General features: G+C 44.7%; 1 protein-coding gene across 9 annotated transcripts in view; it reads right to left on the bottom strand.

Moving 5' to 3' along the window:
- tjp1a (tight junction protein 1a) overlaps positions 1 to 19,684 on the bottom strand; it is a 94,116-nt gene that overhangs the window by 4,738 nt on the left and 69,694 nt on the right. For 5 of the 9 annotated variants that reach the window (XM_030094354.1, XM_030094366.1, XM_030094374.1 and 2 more), the window contains 22 exons: positions 19,376 to 19,544; positions 19,080 to 19,215; positions 14,345 to 14,484; positions 13,439 to 13,544; positions 13,057 to 13,207; positions 11,650 to 11,758; positions 11,349 to 11,568; positions 10,250 to 10,434; positions 10,002 to 10,097; positions 9,429 to 9,455; positions 7,412 to 7,494; positions 6,867 to 7,077; positions 5,589 to 5,689; positions 5,116 to 5,466; positions 3,987 to 4,238; positions 1,955 to 2,788; positions 1,746 to 1,828; positions 1,457 to 1,627; positions 1,234 to 1,340; positions 892 to 1,151; positions 522 to 676; positions 194 to 414 (listed from right to left, as the gene is read on the bottom strand). In XM_030094354.1, the coding sequence (XP_029950214.1) occupies positions 194 to 414; positions 522 to 676; positions 892 to 1,151; positions 1,234 to 1,340; positions 1,457 to 1,627; positions 1,746 to 1,828; positions 1,955 to 2,788; positions 3,987 to 4,238; positions 5,116 to 5,466; positions 5,589 to 5,689; positions 6,867 to 7,077; positions 7,412 to 7,494; positions 9,429 to 9,455; positions 10,002 to 10,097; positions 10,250 to 10,434; positions 11,349 to 11,568; positions 11,650 to 11,758; positions 13,057 to 13,207; positions 13,439 to 13,544; positions 14,345 to 14,484; positions 19,080 to 19,215; positions 19,376 to 19,544 (4,168 nt within the window). The remainder of the gene's footprint in view (positions 1 to 193; positions 415 to 521; positions 677 to 891; positions 1,152 to 1,233; positions 1,341 to 1,456; positions 1,628 to 1,745; positions 1,829 to 1,954; positions 2,789 to 3,986; positions 4,239 to 5,115; positions 5,467 to 5,588; positions 5,690 to 6,866; positions 7,078 to 7,411; positions 7,495 to 9,428; positions 9,456 to 10,001; positions 10,098 to 10,249; positions 10,435 to 11,348; positions 11,569 to 11,649; positions 11,759 to 13,056; positions 13,208 to 13,438; positions 13,545 to 14,344; positions 14,485 to 19,079; positions 19,216 to 19,375; positions 19,545 to 19,684) is intronic. The other 4 variants (XM_030094357.1, XM_030094414.1, XM_030094405.1 and 1 more) reach the window with 2 other exon arrangements.

Genomic DNA, 19,684 nt, shown 5'->3' with positions numbered 1-19,684 from the left:
ACACAGCGACACACTCAGTCAGACACTCAACACAATAATGTTAACAGGGTTCAAATTTTATATAATAATAATAAAAAAAAGGACTTTGTTATGATTAAACTCTAAAACACACAAATTAAAAAAGAGCAAATTGCATCAAGTTAATTTAGAGGTGAATGAAGAATTCCCCTGGAGCTTCTCCCTGATAAGTTACCTTTCTCCTTGTCGAGTGGGGGCAGGATGCTGTTGTCTCGACAGACCTTGAAGTAGATCTCCTGTTCCACGCCGTCAGGGATGGCGCCCTGCGGGATAATTATGCTGACACCTGTCTCGATGGAGCTCAGGACGCCACCGTTGGAGTTGAAGATACCACGGGCTGTGGCGACCACCGTGTGTCCCTCGTCTTCATCTTCGTCGTCGTCCAGGGCGGTGGGGCTGCGGGGCGGAGTGTCGGAACTGTCACACTGGCGCTCGTTTTTTTTTTTTTTCTTTTTTAAAGCAGGTGCATGGAATTTAAAGCGTAATGAGGGCGGGCTGGTTACCTCACGGGGATGGCTTTAGGCACGGCATTGACGTTGTTGTGCTGGTATTTGGAGCGGTGGTCCACGGTGCGTGTGAAAGTGTCCAGGCCGCTGTCGTGGTCTGTGTTCTGGGGCTGAGGGGAAATCTGGAGCTTCACTGGACTGGAGCTGCCGCCCTGCGCCCAACACAAGGGAGACGGTGTCTCACTTTGACTCAGGAATATTTTACTGCCACATCTTGTCTAATAAAAGTTTTTGTGTTCGATTCTGTATTAAAACAGTCTCATTTCGATCATTTGACACTTAATCTTTACATAAAAGATAAAACAAGTACCGAATAATTCCGATCAGTAAAACTCTCTCTGCTCTCCCGTAACAGGAGCGTCTGTACCTTCGGTGCTGTCTCAGGCTTGTCGTTGGGCAGAAGGTTGTGGTTGAACTTGGGACTGTCGAACATGCGAGCAAAAGGCCTGGCGGAGGTGGTGAAGGGCTTGGGCGTGTAGCGGTTGTAGCTGGACGCCGGTGGAGCCCCGGTGCTGGTGACCGCCTTCGGAGGCTGCTCGCTTGTGCCGTTGACCGGAGACTTCTCGGGGAAGCTCTTGTGAGGCAGGAAGTTGGTCTGGACTGTGTCCTCCCGGCCCGGAGGCTTGGCTGAGGAGCGAGCCACACCGGTCAATCAAAACAGATTGATAATACGTCACAGAACACAAATCCATCTTCACAAAACGTTTACCTTCGGGCGAGGGTTTGGGCAGCGTGGCTGGTGGCAGAGTGGGCGTCACCTGGGGAACCGCTTCGTATTTTTTCTCAGCCGGGTTTGGTTTGTCCAACGAGTCGGACCTTCAGTGACAAACAGTTAAATATATACGACAATAACATTGAGATGTGTGCAGCCATAAAAGATGATAAACAATGCTTCCTGCTTGTATAAAAATATGAGCGGGCCTGCGTTTCACCTGGGATAGCCGTGGCCTGCTTGTGCTTGAGGTTTATTGGGGCCCGTCTGAAGTCTGTCAAAGTAAGACAGCTGCTTCCTGTAATAATCTTCGTCTTCATCGGGGTCGTAATGGTTGGAGCGCACGATGTCATCAGCCACCTTAGACTGAGGCTTCTGAGGCTCTGGTGCTCTGGAGACCGGGGGGAAAAATATAACAGCCAAAATGTAAATGATGGAAAATGTACAAGTTGATTTTTTAAATTTTTTTTCCCAAACAGATAAAAACAGAAACATCACAGCAGGCTCACCTAAAGGTCTTCTCCTGATCCAGGTTGCTCAGAGAATTTGCCTTTGGGATTACTCCACCCGTTTTCAAGGGTAAATCAGCTGCCTGGTGTCAACAAAACAATGAGACTTATTATTAACAGAAGTGATAATAGAACAAGGAATGTTTCATCAAGTCATGACGCTATTTTTCTTTAAGAAGTTGAGCGAATGTAGAAGTGAAGCAGTTTACCCTGTTTCCAGATAAATCCCCTGCGTCTCTGGCTCTGTCCACGGACACGGAGCGTTTGTTCTCAAACATCTTGACCCTGGTCAGGACCGACTGCGGCCGCATGGCGGGGTCCTCCTCGTGCGGCTCGTTCCTGGCGGACTGGGGTTTCAAAGCGTCCATGTGCGAGGGCGAGGGGGCGTCGGCTTTAGCGGGAGGCGTGGGGCTGCCGTCGGAGTTCACGTGGGCGGGGTCATACTGCTGCGGCTTGTAGCCTTTCTGCTGCGACGCCGGCCCCTGGCCGTAGGCGGGCCGCTGGCCGGGGGGCTCGGGGGAGCGGCCGGCCGCCGGGTACGCGTTCAGATGAGAGTCCGGGTCGTAGCGCACATCGGACATCGGGGCGGGAGGGTCGTCGAAGCGGGCGGGCCCCGGGCCCGTCGGCTTGCCGTAGCGAGGCCGTCCGTCGAAGCCGTGGTGAGGCGGGGGCTCGTCGTAGCGCAGGGGGGGAGTGTACTGGGACTCGGGGCCATCGCTGTAAGGCAAACGGGGATCATAGGCCTGGGAGTTGGCGGTGGAGAGCGTCTGGCTGTAGGGACTCCACTGCTGCTGGTCGAGGTGAGGCACACTGTTCTCAAACGGTGCGCTCGAGTCAAAGTTCCGGTACTTTGGTTCTGGGTAGCCGCCGCCTCCGCTGCTCACGCCACTGCTGCTGACGTCGTAGCGGCTGGGCGGGTGGTCGTAATCTCTGTAGGACTGCTGGTCGGGGTGGTATCCCTGCTGGGGACTGTAGGCCATTGGCTTCATACTGTGACCCACTCTCCCGCCGTTGTCTGTGCTGTATGGATCCTTCTGAAACATCTGGCAAACAAATACAGAACAGAGGCAAAGGTTAAGGACCCACTCCTTGCTGCACAGATACACAAAACGTAATTTGAAAAATTGAATGTGTATAAAATTTGTTAAAAGAAGAAATGAAAGAAAAAAAACATTCAAACAAGTCGGAAATTATTGCAGAGAAGGAAATGAGAAGGAAAAGACCTGAAATAGAGAAACTGAGAGGGAGGGGTTACTAGTCAGATAACATTAGATTAAAAAAAGAGGTGCAGAACGGCCAGATATTGCGGCTTATACACATCAGAAGACACCACTGCAAATTAAACACTCAAAGTACAAAAACAAAGTTGGTGAATGATGCAACAAAACCGTGGGATTCATTTTCTTTGTCCCTGCTGCTGAAACATAAGACTGTGGTTTACAGGCTATGTTGAATCTGTATGCTACCTCAGTTAAGGTTTCTCTGTGACATCTTGTTCAATACTTTGTGGTTTCTTTGCTTTTTTTGCACTTGCAATTATGCACCAACAACAAGACAAAATATCCCACTGTCCTGGTGCAACTGAGAGCAACATAACATGGAGAACAATTTTTAACAATACGAGCACAAAACCGCTGTACAAAAAGTAAATAAATGTGTGAAAAAAACCCCACATTCAAGAAGTAACCATCAATTTTCCACCCAAATCAGGCACTTCTGCTCAGGCGCTACATGACCTGAGGTTACCTGCCTGTGGTTCTACACAAGGCAGAGAGCATGAAATGGTTAGAAAATTAATCGATACTTTTACAAAGAAACAATCCTGATAAATACTGCACACACAAATCTACTTCTAGGAGTTACCAGCAGATGAGGCAAACATGTTGCAGCCATGCAAAGAAGATAAGCAACAGTGCCGGTCGCAGGAGCTCCGCTGCTCCTCCACATGGAGGCATTTCACTGCAGCCATTATCTTCAAGTCCCACTGTTGCTTACCAGCATTTGCGCACACACACGCGCACACACACACACTTATTCCCACACACACATCTCTGTCTCTTCCGGGCAGCGCTGTGGCCAGCAGACATGCAGGGCAGAAGGAGAGAGAGAAGCGCGGCAGCAGGAGGTATGAAGGTAGACAGGCAGCAGCAGCAGCAGCAGCAGCACAGGAGGTCAGACCGAGCTGAGCCGAGCCGGGTCGGGCCAGGCCGCGGAGCGCCCCGTGACGATCAGATGGGATACCTTTGGTTCTGGACTGGCCATTCCAGACTGCAGAGGCTCTGGGGTGGTGCTCTGAGGGGCTAGCTCAGGAGGAGTTCTCCTGAGAGAGCCGGCCTCAGGGTTGGGGCTCGGCTGGCTGTACGGAGCTGCGGGAGCCTCATCGGGGCTCAGCGGCCCTACAGTTTTTACAGTAACGTCGACAGCAGCGGGCACTGTCTCGGCAAGGGGCTCGGGATGGTGGGAGATGCTAGGGACGGCAGCGGCCTCTGCTTTCTGTGAAGTGGTTCAGAAATGTTTAATAACACGCGCTGACAAATCAGGGTGCAGCACTAACAAGTTCAACTCTCAGCCCCCTTTTAACAAACGCTCTGCTCCTCATCTGTACCCACTGATTTCAAACCAGCCACCTCAACATCTAGCAGTGTCTGTGCACCAACCGATGGCATGTGAGAGCTAGGAATTAGCAGCAAGACAAGTTTTCGTGGTTAGAGAGTACTAACTTGATTTAATTCTATGGTTACAATACAGTAAGTTGCTCTGGAACTCCTCTCGAGTTCATGAACACACGGGAGACGACAAACGCTGAGAACTGGATACCACAACTGCCAATCGGGTATTGGTGAGTACATTTCACAGGTACACTGGATTAACACTGGCATTTTCAACATGCACATAATACTTTGTGGTGTTGTAGCGTCACAGTCCCAATCTTAGGTAATACAAACGAGGAAGTGCACATAGGTGATTAGTGGTACACGCACACACAACAGAGTTTCACCCAGTAATATTAGCAACAGGCACACTGATAAGACAGCTTTGTGGTAATACAGAGTATAAGTGTGAACAGTGAAACTGATTCAAGTAATTCTCCATTTCAAAAATAAAAAAACACACTCTCACAAACATCAATCCACAAACACATGAAGGCAATTGGCTAAAATAAATATAGATATAGAATATATAATATTTATATATGTTTATATTGCAATAAATACCTGACCACAGTAGTTTCACATGGCTTTATAAGAGTAGATAGAGAATAACTGTAAAAACAAGAAAGGTGCCTTCAATAGCGCCTCCAGAAAACCCTCCTAACGCACACCACGTCCTCCAGACAACAGGGGAGGCGTACGGCTCTCAGAAACGCTACCTGCTGCGGCGCCGGCGCCTTGAACCCGGCGGGGTCGATGCGGTTCAGGGGGTCCGGCTGCACTGAGTGCGGATAGACAGCGTAGCCCGGAGGCTCCTGGATGACGGGCGGGTCCTCGCGGACGGGCTCGGAGGACCGGGTGATGGCGGGCTCCGGGGGCGGGCCCACGTCGTCGTTCAGGGTTTCGTCCAGCTCCTGGTCGGTGTAGGCTCCGCCCTCCGTGTCCGTGTCCTCGTAGTCGGAGGTGTGGCGGCTGTCCGTGCTGTACATGGAGTACTCGCTGCCCGGCGCCGACAGGTAGGAGAGGCGGTCGTCGTGGATGTCCAGGTCATCTTCAGCCGCCCCGTCGGCCTGAGGACGGAACGACGGTGAGCGAAACGAGGGAGTGAAAAGGGCAAATACATTAGTGTGTGTGTGTGTGTGTGTGTGTGTGTGTGTGTGTGTGTGTGTGTGTGTGTGTGTGTGTTAATTACCTTGCCCTCTGAAACCCACACCAGCTGGTTCTGTTGCTGCTGGATACTTTCTTTCAATGCTCCAAACCACCCATCATTCATGCTGTTCAAGTTAATGGTCGCTGAGCACAAAAAGGTGAAAAAAAACAAAAAACAAAAAACAAACTCACTGGTCAACAGGAAGAAAAATTTCAGCATCGTTTTCAAAATCCATTACATTAAATACGTTATTACTGTGATTGGAAATGCTGGTGTGAATTTTGCTTCTAGCTATGGTTGAGTAAGAAAAATACCTGGGTCCAGTTATTTTCCTGCTATTTAGGCAAAATAAAAACTACAGTGCTCTCTGAGTTTTATTGTGGCTTAATGATGAGAGAACATCATCATGAATAAATAAAAAGGCAGTTAAACATGGTGCGATTCTGGCTTCTCAAATGAAAGATCAGAAATCAACGTGAATGACGTATGTGTCTTATAATGTGAGGAATTCATGCTGGAAAGTGAGACAGGTCCTCAGGGTTCAACAGACTGCTTTAGATTATTTTAGATTTCAGCACTGAAGATGATGACAACTGCTGACAACTACAGCTCCCAACAACCAAAAGAATCCTGGTAGAGAAAGAGACACGAGGATCAAGGCAACACCAGCAATGCTCCACAACAACAGTAGGCAGAATCCCACGGAGGTAAATTGCTGAGCAACGTCCACATTTCTCATTTAGCTTTTTCCTTTATTTGTTTTCTGAAAGCAGCTGATGCCCTCAACAACATTATTAATCTTAGTTAATGGAATCGATGATGGAGTGCAGCTGGTGTTAATCCTAACAGACTGATTAAAGAGCATCGTCACCTCAAGAAAGCTACTCTACCAACAGGAATCTAGGAAACACACTGCTTGCAACTCTTGAGGCCGAGGAGTAGAACTGTGCAGCAAGTGTCTGGCGTTCGACTGCTGCATTACTTTAAAGCGACTGACTAAACTGAGTGAAATCTTCAGCAGGACCTCTCAGTTTGTCTCCAACAGATGTTCCAGCAGCAGAACTGCAGCTCTTCCCTCGACAGGGAGCGCACATGCTGAGAGGAAGGCCTGCGGGCAGCCTTGTGTGGCAGCGCACAACAAGCTGTTTGTGGGGATTTTACCAGAACGAAGCTCCGCAAAACAAGTGCGGTGCCGTGACAGCCTCCGACGCCGCAGCACTCGGCTGTCAACGGTGTGTGGAAAGTGTCCTTGCCCCCACTGTGAAATGTCTCCCACTCCATGCAGATAACGTATCGCTCTCCCTCCTCGGCTGGACTCACTGGTGAAGAGGTGGTGGTTGTTCTTCCGTAATTTGAGGGCTCGCTCATAAAGCTTCCTGGCACTCTTCCTGGACTCGGGGCAGAGGCGGGTCCTCATGTTCTTCACGCCCTGCTTGGTGTCCGGATTGAGAAACACCACGATGGGATACCACTGGGCGTAGTTCAGACGGTCCACGGCATTGGGGGTAATGTCCAGCACTGCATGCTTGTCCTTCAGTTACGTAACACAGAGGAGAAACATTTACAATATGTGTCATAAAAAGAAGGGAATTTCCACAAGGTAACGACAGGCCTTCAAATGTAACCGATAAACTATATTTTCATCTACAATGTGCATCTGATGTAGTGGTCAGCTTCTTTTGTTTTGTATTTTACCACAAAAAAAAAAAAAAAAATTAAATTAAGGCGTGCAATACACCAGATGGCAGCAGTGAGCTGTGCAGTTTGTGACTCCTCAACATCATTTTATTACCAAAACAGATCCATCAAAGGCTGTCCGAATCCATGTGTTGTAACATAACGTATGAATATTTAGTGGCACTCACTCGGTCGATGATCTGTTTGATGGTGTGCAGCCGAATGATCCCAGAGCTTTTCTGGTCGGTTCCAGCGTCCCTGGGTTCACTCTCTACAAAAGACAAATGGACGGTTACAGCGTCGCACCACAACGAGAGACCAACAACAATAAATCCAGGCTGTGCCCTAATTAGACATCCTTTGTAGCGTGCAGTTGTCAACTCCTATAAATAGATCGGTTAAATTAAGAACAGTAATCTTCATATAGGAGAAGGCAAGTGTACGTTAATGGTGAATAAAGAAAGAAAGAAAAAAAACTGCTAGATAATAAATACAAAAATGAGGACAGCAGCCAATTCATGCAACAGTCATTAGGTATTTTGGGCAGGTTCAGGGAATAAAATTCGGTGCATCATGAATGTGTGTGTGCAAAGTGCATCCAGCAGTAAAAAAAAAAATATGGTGCAGGAAACGTGTTATGTGAGCAACATTGACAATAAATATGCACATACAAGAGCAGGAGGGTCATTTGGGATTAATGAAACTACAGTGTCATTGTAAGCCTTGGGGATTTAAGCAAGGATGTGAAGAGGGGCTTATGATTCAAACAAAGATAAGCAATGGTTTCCTGACAAGAAACACAAGGTTCAAAAGAGGGCAGTCTTCTCACAACGATGTTCAGTACAGTAAGGACTCAAACACATGAGGGGCCAGGCTTTGTAGCTAATAGGCTCTATCGTCTGCAAATATTGTTCATAACTAGCTAATAGGTTCTTAGTTTTATTGCAAATAAATACAGCCATGCATGCACAGGTTCAAGCATATGCAGCAAAGTTTAACAAAGACAGAATTAAAGCAAAGATTTACTGATTTTTTTTTCTCCCCATTTTGAGGACAAATTCTGCAAGTCGTAATAAAAATGTAAAACAGACAAACATAACAATGACAGCTTTGGATCAGATCTGACACTGCGATCCCACTTTCCACCATCTTTTAGTTCTGCATTTACTTGAACCCAGTTTTACATTACCGGTATTATTTGGCACGCAGGTTTTTGCTTTAGCACACCTCCTCAGCATAGCACAGCTTTCACATTAAAACTAGTCTGATGATTTGAAATTAAGCTTTCCTGTAATGTCTCATCTGCTGTTCTTTCCTCTTTAACCTGCATGATGAGCCAATTGCCAGAAAATCAATTTTTAAAAAGTTGAAATATTCTGAAAAATGTGACTGCAACATTTCCTTTTGTAGATTTTCTGTTCATGTCAGGTGTTGTAACATTCGAATAAGAACCTACAACGTATCTGGGTTTCAGCTCCTTGTTAAAATGAGTGGCGCGTCATGCAGCCTAGCTGTTGTCATTTTATAACATGAATCCAGCATTTAGGAGGGGAATACCACTGAATTCAATTACAACATTATTCCAGCATGCGGAGAAGCAGGTTTCCATGGTGTATACACGGACATTGGTGTATCACTTTCAGAACGAGGAACAAGAAGATATCAGACTGACGTACAGCTTCACAGAGACTTCAGGCGTTGGACAGTCAAAAGTTTTGATTCCATTTGAATTCAATCTGAGAGATGTTGCCTGTTGAGCAACGTTGGTCTCAATTATAAAAAAAAATCAGCTCAAAACTAATGCATCAGATACTTCTTTCAATGTAAAAACATTAATTTTGTTTACAACAAAGTGTAATTGTAAGAATGACTGTTTCTCGCCCACAAACAGCCGTCTCCAGTTCCTCTGAACACTTGTGAAGGGCTTGCTGTGTGTCAGTACGATATTGGTTTTCTTTAGTCTCGAGTCTCCAGTTTCCAAGGTTTTATTGCTGAAATGCATTGACGAGAGAGTCGCTGCCAAATATCATGACTAAAGAAAATTAAATTAAGTGCTATTCCCCGATATGCATTAACCAGGCAATCAATGGCTGCTGTTGTCACATCTAGAGTAGGGAGCTAGCCACCACACACCGGTTCAAAGAGTATCTGCCATTCACTGAACCAAATGAAAACAAAGAAAATTTGATGCACTAAGAGACATACTTTCCCCTCCTTGTGGTTGTTGTGTTTCTGAAAAGAAAATACAGTTACACAAACATCACTGGAGTTGTGCAAATAAACATCAATGAAAGGAAACACTGTGTGTGGGGGTGTGATGAATGTGTTTGGCTACACTGGGATGTGGGGCAACGCACTTCAAGTAATTGGAATTTGATACCAAGTGTTAAAATTAAAAACCTGCATTACAGAGCTGAGTAGTCTCAAGGGGTAAGAGGAGGCAGATAAGGAGCTAAATTAAAATGCGTGTTCAGCTCTGCCTCAAGACTGGAGGAGTGAAAGATAAAGTGAGAAAGAGGAAGAAAGTCACTATAAACGAAGGGAATGTGTGTGTGTGGAAGGCGAAGGCAGGCTGAAGGTCATCAGGTAAAACTACAGTTCTTGAATTGAATGAAATATTAACTGGAGGAATTTTAAAGGTGTTTCAAATACGTATTACTTCAGTGGCGCTCGAGTCGAAATGTCTCTGTAACGATGTGCGATGAGAACACTTAGTTCTGCAATTCCAGACAAAGACACAAAATACCGCAAAGAAAAAAAAATGTATGGATCACCTACTTGCTAGTTCGAAGACGTCTGGCTCCTCCCTGGCCAGTTTCTCTCTTGCTACGTCTGCTATTGGCCCGAAGATGACCACAGGCCTCAAGAACCCAGCTGAGTGAGGACATCGTGGGGATTAGTCCATGAGAGGTAAAACTTCATCACTGAATCAATACACACACTGACACGATGTATTCAAAGCATCTGAAAGATATCAGGGAGTCTCCACTTTATCGCTGCAGCTGCACTGGCCTCTGTACTCTCACCTTCCCTCAGCACCACCCTCTCGTAGGCAGGGAACTTGGTCTGAACCGGCTGGGCCGACAGGTCCTCCCTGCTTTTCCGCAAATTCCTCTTCGAGCTCCGCAGACCTCTGAACCTCCAGAAGTCTGCTCTGTCACCTCCTGGGGTTTTAGGGAGGGTGTACTGCACGCTGGACAGCTGCTCCGCTCTGAGAACAAGGGAGGAGTATTCAGGTGTACAGTCAGCTGGAAAGCATTTCAGTCAATAACTGCAATCCAGTGTTTGAGGAGGAGAGCCCGGCTCATGATACAGCAGTGTCTCCGACCACAGGCTGTGAGTAGTCCTCACATTGTCATTATGGAGTAATCATTACTGACTGGAACTCTGCTGATGATAGATTAAGAAATTACACTTGATTAAAAAGGCGTCAATTATTTCCGGCAAGGGACGTGTTATGAGAGTATGTGATAAACAGAACAACTGATGTGACGACTTTCCACACCAGTGACACCTCTTTTGGTTTTCACTGCTTGGATTAATAGATATTCTGTTAACATTTTACTGAACATCTCTCATAAGTCCTAAACACATCACATTCTGAAAAGGTTCAAACTGCTTAGAGGCTGAGGTATTTATAATGTTTCATACAAAAGGACACAAAAGCACACGGCATGAGTAAAGTGGTGCTTTTTTTTTTTCCCTTTCTTTTTTTAGGTCAGGATGCTGAGGAATGTCTTTGTAAACACCACCAGCGGCAGCGAAGGCCGTTGAGACAAACTTAGATGCAGTTAGCTAGATAACTACATATCTCCACATGCTGACACAGTGGGCCTTATCTGACAACGTTAGATGTGTTGAAGTGTGTTACTTTGAAGACATCTCCTGTTTATAAAACTCCAACATCAGACATTTATACTCGCAAAACAAATAAATGTATGAAAAGCAGTACAACAAAGAGGCAGTGAAATAAATGAGTGAATGAAAATGATTTTTAACTTCGAGCCTCACCTCGATCTGATGAACCACAATACTTTTATTCCGAGATCTCCACCCTTTGCTATTCATAAAGTGCCAGAACAAGCAGTGCAGGTACAGAAGCATGAGACCTGAAACTTATTCTACCTGTTCTTATTGGGGATGATGCCTCTCTCCACTTCTTGGTGGTTCTTGCCGATACGAATTGCAAGCCAAGATCCCAGTTTGCCATTGTAGAGCGTATCTACCACGCGGAACACCTCCCCCTTGTTGAAGCTCAGTCCATACGGCGATTCTTTCTCATATTCAAAATGAGTCCGAATGTAGAAGGAGTCACCCACGTCTGATTCCACTATCTTCCGGTACACTGAAACCAAAGCAGAAAATAGCAGACGATTAACGAAATATATGTTTTCAAGTGTGATTCTGACACGTTCTTAAAACTCACCATCTTTTTTCTTCTGAGCCAGAATGGTAACTTCCTCTCCTCTTGGGAGATCCAGCAGAAACAGCACAGCTTCTTCTCGGATGATGTTTGCAAAATCAACATTGTTCACCTGTACGTGAAGATTAGAAACGGTAAACTCCTGGTGCTTTCAAAAAATGTGCAACACAAACCAAAACATAATTGGTGAAAACTCAAACGTTTGAGTGAAACGTTTCCATTTCCAGCTTTCTGCCGTTTTTGAGGAAAACTCCTGAAACCTGCCCGCAGCCAGCAGACTTCATGGATTAAGTCAAACGGAAGAAAGCGAAAGCTGCTCAACAGAAGCAAGGCGGAGTATTCCCTAAAAACACAGCAGCTTCCTTCGATCTCCTGCGACTGTCCTAAACACAATAACGACTGTTTATTGATTCTGCTTGAGGGGCAGCGGGGGAACCAGAAACACATGGACTGAGTCACTGAAGCACAGAAAGACACCTTTATCCTTCCCAGAAACACAAGAGCCTGAAGTCTTTATCTCCAATAGCTTGCCGTGACCAAAGGGAAACCACCTAGAGATGGAAAACAATGTCCTGGAAGTCTCTGCCGTGTGTTTGAACAGTGTGAAGGACACACACAGGCACAAAAAGAGGCCTTCAGTGTGAAACAGGATAAACATAATTCACAGCGGTTCAGATGATGTATAATTATCGGACTAACAGAAAGATTTATCTGTCAAATACATCGTAAATCCTATTTCTAAGAAAGAAAAGAAAAGCGTGTTGTACGGCACAAACGCGTAGCAGGTGTAAATATGACAGAATAGATCTAACTCTGACATCAAGAGTGTTTCCATCAACAATGTTACTCTAGTGTTCAGTGGAACAGACAGTCGACTGTTGGAAGGTCAAAGCGCCAGAACGACGTCCATTGTGTCTTCACACTGGAGACAAGGGGAGTTCTGACATGGGGCAGAGACTGGGAGTGACTCACTGACCAACAGATACAGTGTACTGTATTCCAAAGATTTCGTTACATGGAAAAGAAAAAATGTTGTGTGGCCGTGGATCGCATAGTTTCACCACTCATTCCCCTCAGAATCCAACAACACCACATGTTATTGATGAGGAGAATAAAAAAAACAACTAACAGTCACTTTTTTCAAAACCTAAAAAACACAGTTTCTCAGCATTGAAACTAAACTTCACAGCTGCCATCTAAGCAGATAAGTATGTTTTAAGATTTCTGTTTCTGAAACATCGAGTACTAAAGTCACATTTAAAAGCTGGTGAAGCATTTACTATAGGTGCAGGCGACATCCAGGTTTCTGGTGAAAAATGAGGTTCACTACTCTGTTGAACATCTACAAAAGTTAGTGGGAAGTAGTTGCTAAAAACAACACTCATGTTGCAATAACAAAGCCCAGAGTACCCTGAGAATCTGGTCTCCCTCCTCCAGCCCCTCCTTGGCTGCAGGGCTGTCTTCCAAAACTCCAGCCACAAAAATTCCCACATCGTTGCCTCCTGCTAACCGCAGACCGACACTCTCTCCCTTCTTGAACTTGACCAGCTTCATGCTTGGCCTGCAAGAAAAACAAAGGTAGATAGATAAGAGTCGGGCACAAACATCCACAAAGGAAAGTCATTGTGAGAAACAGCAAGAAGCATGTGGTACGGCAACATCGACACAATGAAATCTGTCTCTGGCAAAGTCAAGTAGTGTTTCCAATGCGTATATTTGGTTTATGTAATTAAAATGAACTTTTTTTTTCCATAAATACTGTCACAATAGATGCAGTGTTCTCTTCATTTACCTGAGAATGCTGTCATCGTGTCCGGCGCTGGGGACAGGAGCGTCTGAAGGGCTGACGGGCAGGTCCACGTCCGGCTGGCCGGGCTGTGCATAAACTGGCTTTGGTTCTGCCGCAGACAAACACACCAGATAAGCATCTCACATTCCTACACACACTGATAAAAAAAAAAAAAAAAAACACCCAAAAATACTCTACCTGGATTACTTAGCGTGTTAAAGAAAAAGGAGCCGTGTCAGCGTCAGGCTGAGTAAGTGAAACTAACTGCGGGGATGAAAGCGCCTGCAGCAACACAGGTCTGACGGGAAGATGGGCGCGGTTTCATAAAATATGGCAAGCATGAGATTTTATATTGTATTATACTGAGAAGGTCCACAGATGTACTGCTTATTCAAATACCTGAGCGACAGTGGTGTATCTGCTGAACTGGAGCAAACAAGCCAACCATATGCGCCCCATATGCATCAACGAGCCTTGAAATCAAAAACCAACAACTTCCTGTCTTGGACCACTAATGATACTGACTGACCACGACGACCAAATCCCCACAAGAGCTGCAGTTTTGGGGACGCCCAGACCAAGTAAACCAATCAAACTATCAACTCTTGCCAATATATTTTGTTACACAACACATAATTTTTGAGGCCATTTTCACAAACTCCGCCCACTAACAGGTGCAAAGAAGAAGAGATATTCAGTTGCATTTATTCATCTGTTAGTGGGTCATTGGATGATCTGCAAATTCCACTGTTGAAAGTATATTTCCAGTAGTCTTTAGATAAACAGCAGTCAAGATGAAGGGTTTTTAGAAGTGCCACATGTTATTCTTTTTGGATTAACGTTCCCCTCGAGCAGAATTACAGCTTAAAGTGTACTAGACATGATCCATGGCAGGTCGACGCTCTTTACCAGGCAGCGGGGGTAACTGTTTGTCATCTCTGGAGCTGGCCTGGTCGCTGGCTTGTGACAAGACGCCATCGTCGGAGGTTTTCACCGGCGTGGACATGGCCCCTGGTTTGGACACACGCTCCTCATCTCGACCTCGGAGGCTGAAAAGCAGAAGAAATAACCCGTGGAAATTCTGTCCGCACAAAATGTCAAAGCTGTAAGCAATGACGGTTTGAAACTGGAAGTTTATATTCAAACATTCCCGAGATGACTGCAGCGTTTGCCGTCTGGGGGTGACGTGCTGCGTCCTGTGTTTTGTAGTAGCTGCGTCCTGTGCTGATGTTACCACGACAACGGCAAAGCCAACAGGAAACAGCATGGAGCAAGGACTACGTCACAAACCCACATGGACAAAGAATTTGAATGAAAAGACAATGAGCAATTAAAAAACGGATGCGCAGCTCTGCACACTCATTGTTTCATGTTGTGACTTTTTGATGGGTGAAGTTCTGTCTCTTTTTGGGCTGCATGGTGGAAACGACACGTCAGTAACAAACATTACTCCAACCAGAAACTGATAAAACTTAATGAGAGGAGACAGAGTTTATGCATTCTTAACTATATTGCTTCTTTTTTTTTTTGGGAGGGGGAGTGGTTGGATAGCAACTCGCATCTCACTGCACATTTACTGACGTTGCCAGTAAAAGCACACAGGCGGAAAAAGAAAAATCAGACTCAGCTCAGGCTCCCATCATAAACTCCAGGGTTGGGATGGTTTTCAGTCCAAGATCCTGTTTAACGTGAAGAAAATAAATAGGGGAATTGTGTGTGTGTGTGTGTGTGTGTGTGTGTGTGTGTGTGTGTGTGTGTGTGTGTGTGTGTGTGTGTGTGTGTGTGAGAGAGAGTGAGAGAGAGAGAGAGAGAGAGAGATGTCGAACAGGGGAGAGAGGGCTCTGCTGCTTAAAACAATGGTGGAATTCCAGTCTGATCACATGACTGCCTGCTGGCACAGTACTTGAGCCGTATCCAGAGGCTTTTGTACAAGAGTGAAGGTGCAGCCTGTGCCACCGGCTCAGACTGCACAGTTTCTCTCAAGCCCGTCCTCCATTTCTGCTCATGCTGTATAAAAACATACAATGTGGGGGGAAATGCAGGGTACAGGCACTGAAAAAAGCCAGATACAAGATACAATGCATTGTAGATTCTTTCACATGCAAATGACTTAGTTGTGCTGCTGCGGTCCAAACTTACAATCCCTTTCAAATGTTTCACTTTAGTTTTATGGTAGGATGTCAGAGGCCAATATGAAGAAGCGGTTTTTGAGAGAAAAAGTTAAATGAGGAATGTATCATTGGAATAAAAACCAAAAGGAGAAAGATGGATGTGTGTGTGTGCATGTGTGTTCTGAATAAATAAGTGTGAAAAGGGAGGGGGGGGGGGGCTGAGGAGGGAGAAAGAGAGCAAGTGGCCTAAATTTGCCGTTCTTTGCCAGAGAACAATGCAGAAAAAAAGTACCGCTCTGACAAATACCGTTTGACAGAAGCTTCTGTTAAATCCTGGTTTTGTAATGTAAGTAAAAGCAAATCAGAGCAACTAAATGTGACACTGGGGAAAAAAGAAAACAAGACCAGAAGAGATGTATGCGGCACAACAAGACTACCCAGATGCAATGAAATCCTCATAGTTACAGATCCATTTACAAGCTTGAAATATTTACAGAACACGAACAACTGAATCGATATACCGCAGCTTTTTCAAACACAAAGAAAGCATCCAATACAACAATTTTATATATGTGAAAAACAGGCTCTTAAAAAAAAATCACATGAGCAACCTCAATACAACAATAGAAAATGAAATACTCACATGAATGAGTCTGTCAAATGAACCATGGCGCTCGTTAAAAAGACGTTTCTGAATCCCTTCACATACAAGTTTTCTTGTCTTGTTACAACAAACACTCAAGTTCAGAGAGACGCTGGGTGGAGGCCGTTCCTCATGATCTGTTCTATCAAAAAAAGGCCGAGACCAGCATTGCGTCCTGGAGAAACGTAATGCCCCAAAGCACTACAACCAATCACATTCAACTAACCATCTGGCTTGGGGCAAAGCACTGTGGGAAGTATGTCAAATTCCTTTGACTCCACCTAAACTGACAGATAGTAAAAACATTCCCTCGCGTCACAGTCGAGTAGTAGTCTGACTCAATAACTTGCTGAACGAAAACCACACGACAGAGCAGGTGCAGCTCCTGCTATAACAAGTCGTTTGTTGAACAGATAAGAAAAAAAAAAAAATTTAAAATACATTTATAACTGACCAGAGAAACAACCACCTCAGTACTGCAGTTGATAAGTGCTTCAAACAGACACATTCATTCCAATTGGTGCATTCAGTGGCATCGGAATCATTCTGTAAAGGAGTGAAACTGCTTCCATCGTGCATCTAAAGGGGTCCAGTTACTCCTCAGTCTGAGGTAAAGCAGCATGTGATCAATACTCCACGTTCTCAGTGTTAATCTGCTTATATTACACGACTGACGAAAGACGAAATCATTTATACAAGCAGCACAGTCAGCTACTGTATTATCTCACAGCAACAACAGAGCCACATGGCTTACAGCAACTTGAAGACCATGCTTTATTATTTGAATCTTAAATTTAGATCTCATATTAGTGATTTCACCTTCAATATTGACAAAGTTTTGTACATAATATTCATGAGTTTCTATTTAATAACTTTCACGACACTGAATTTTAACATGTATTTTACAAAACTCTACTTATAACCAAGAACATACATTATATTGTCATTTCCCTCTGCTTAAAGGAATACCCTGAAGATTTTGGACCCACACCCTTTCCCTATCATTTACAAAGTGAGATAAGCTCATAAATACCCTTTTGTGTCTGTGCGTCCAGTGGATGGATCCCAGCTGTTAGCATCGTAGTTAGCTTAGCTTAACTGCGGGAGGTGAAGAGGAGACAGAGCCGGACTGACGAAAGTGGGCAAAATACTCCTTCCAGTGGTCCAGGGGACGGCGTATTAGCACGTGAAGTAAATCTGAATGGTTATAAAACATTTTAAAAGACGTGTTTTCCTTTTCAATCGGTTAAAATAACGTTTTGATCCACACAGACCTGCGCATGTGCAGTGCTCCGCGGAAGGATATACCGGAGCACAGCAGTAGAAGCCATAGACTCAGCCGCTGAGTCAGACTGTGCGCCAGTATATCCTTCCGTGGAGCACTATGCTTGTGCAGATCTGTGTGTATCAAAACGTTATTTTAACTGATTGAAAAGGAAAACACGCCTTTTAAAATGTTTTATAACCATTCGGATTTACTTCACGTGCTAATACGCCGCCCCCTGGACCACTGGAAGGAGTATTTTGCCCACTTTCGTCAGTTCAGCTCTGTCTCCTCTTCACCTCCCGCAGTTCAGCTAAGCTAACTACGATGCTAACAGCTGGGATCAAGCCACTGGACGCACAGACACAAAAAAGGTATTTATGAGCTTATCTCACTTTGTAAATGATAGGGAAAGGGCGTGGGTCCAAAATCTTCGGAGTATTCCTTTAAGCTTAAACACTGATGACATTTTTTAGATGTTGCAGTTTCAGAGCAGTTCTATGTTGTTACTTTTACAACTATAACAAATCCAATAACTAACAATGTAACTGTAACAATATGAGCACAAAAAAGCAAAAATATACACCACGACATGAACTCAAATCACTTCATAAATATCTTAAATTGCTGTGCATTAAATTGTTGATATTTTTCAGGTCAACAGTTGTCTGTCTAATTTCAATACTCATTCTCATTCTGTACTTTTCATAGTTCCAAGTATTTTTTCCACATTATTTCTGTTTGATTCTTTTAAACTTAATTTTAAAAAAGATATTTTTATAATTATATCTTCATTTTTTCTTGATTGATTTATGATTCAATTTGTTATAGTCTACAAAGTGCTAAAACACACCAACTCATTAAATCAGAATATTAAAGAATAAACAACTATCAACGATCTTCCAAGATCAATAACATAACCAACCTTTTCTCATTGCAGCCAATGACAAAATCAGAGACCAACATGTCTAATTAATTCACTTTAACTCTAACTGAAAGCTCAATTCTTATTGGCTAAAAAAACTGCCTGCATGCCTTCTGTAAGCACTCTTTTCCTGTCTATGCATCAACTAAAAGAAGCCGTGCAGCCTCTAAATAAGAGCTGCGACTTACTGGAACCTGCTAGCTGCAAGAAAGGAAGAGCGAAGGGGAGGACAGAGACACGAAACAGATAATACAACAAACTTATCTGCAGATAGCACTTATTAAATGTGTTTTTCATGTGGACAATGACACAAAAGGGGTTTTTGAAGTGAGCAATAAATGCATCTTTGCACTTTCAAAACAAAACCTTAATGCAAGAGGACACGGGCCAATCCCTCATCTCCTCTCCAGGTCCCAGTCGTTACTAGAAGTCATTGATGTCTCCGGGGAGTGTGTGTGTGTGTGTGTGTGTGTGTGTGTGTGTGTGTGTGAGATGGTTTATGCATGTTGTGTCTTCATCTCCTGATTTATGTAATAGAAGTGTGAGGTGGTTCCTGAGCACCCGCTCACCTGTGGGTGTGAGCATGATATACGCCTGTGGAGGCATAACTGTGTCATGTGTGACGGGGGAGTCGCACCGCCACCACATTTCAACTGTCAAATGTGTGTGTGTGTGTGTGTGTGTGTGTGCACTTTGCCCACCTGCCATTGCTGATCTGTCGAGGTGAGTGACGGAGATGGTCTGAAATTTCCGGCCTGTCGGGCGATCGCGATCGACTTCCTCTCCCGTGAGATCGATTTGAATGATCTGATGTCAGTGAATGAATCTCTGAAATGTCTGTGAAAATTCAATTGGGAATATATTAGCATTTCATCAAAGAACAAAATAAACAAGAGTAACAGCCACAGTCCTGGTAATCACTTCTCACGATACTCTAATCATTTAAAAAAAAAAAAAAAAAATGAAGCTGCATCCAACAACAGAGCGGCGATCTCACCATCTCGGTCGGAGTTATTGGCTGACGGGATGCTGTCATCAAGGTCAGGAATGTTGAGCAGTGTGGCTCGTTCATCTCTTTGCACTACCATCTTCAGCTTGCCCTTTGACCTCTCAATCAGCTTCTTGGCGTCTATCAGCGATAGGTTCTCTGTGACGGTGCCATTGATCTGCCGGGAGAATATCAAGACAAGAAACGAGTCTTCAATGCGCAGAGGAAGGCGGACCTCTGTGGTGAACAGCGCTATTTTTAGGGATTAATATGTGGACTGCTGACAGGTTCCCTGCAGCCCACACTGCAGGCTGGCTA

This window comes from Salarias fasciatus, chromosome 1 (genome assembly GCF_902148845.1).
Source record: "Salarias fasciatus chromosome 1, fSalaFa1.1, whole genome shotgun sequence".
In the NCBI taxonomy this organism is placed as follows: domain Eukaryota; kingdom Metazoa; phylum Chordata; class Actinopteri; order Blenniiformes; family Blenniidae; genus Salarias; species Salarias fasciatus.
This window is presented reverse-complemented; position numbering and strand designations above follow the sequence as displayed.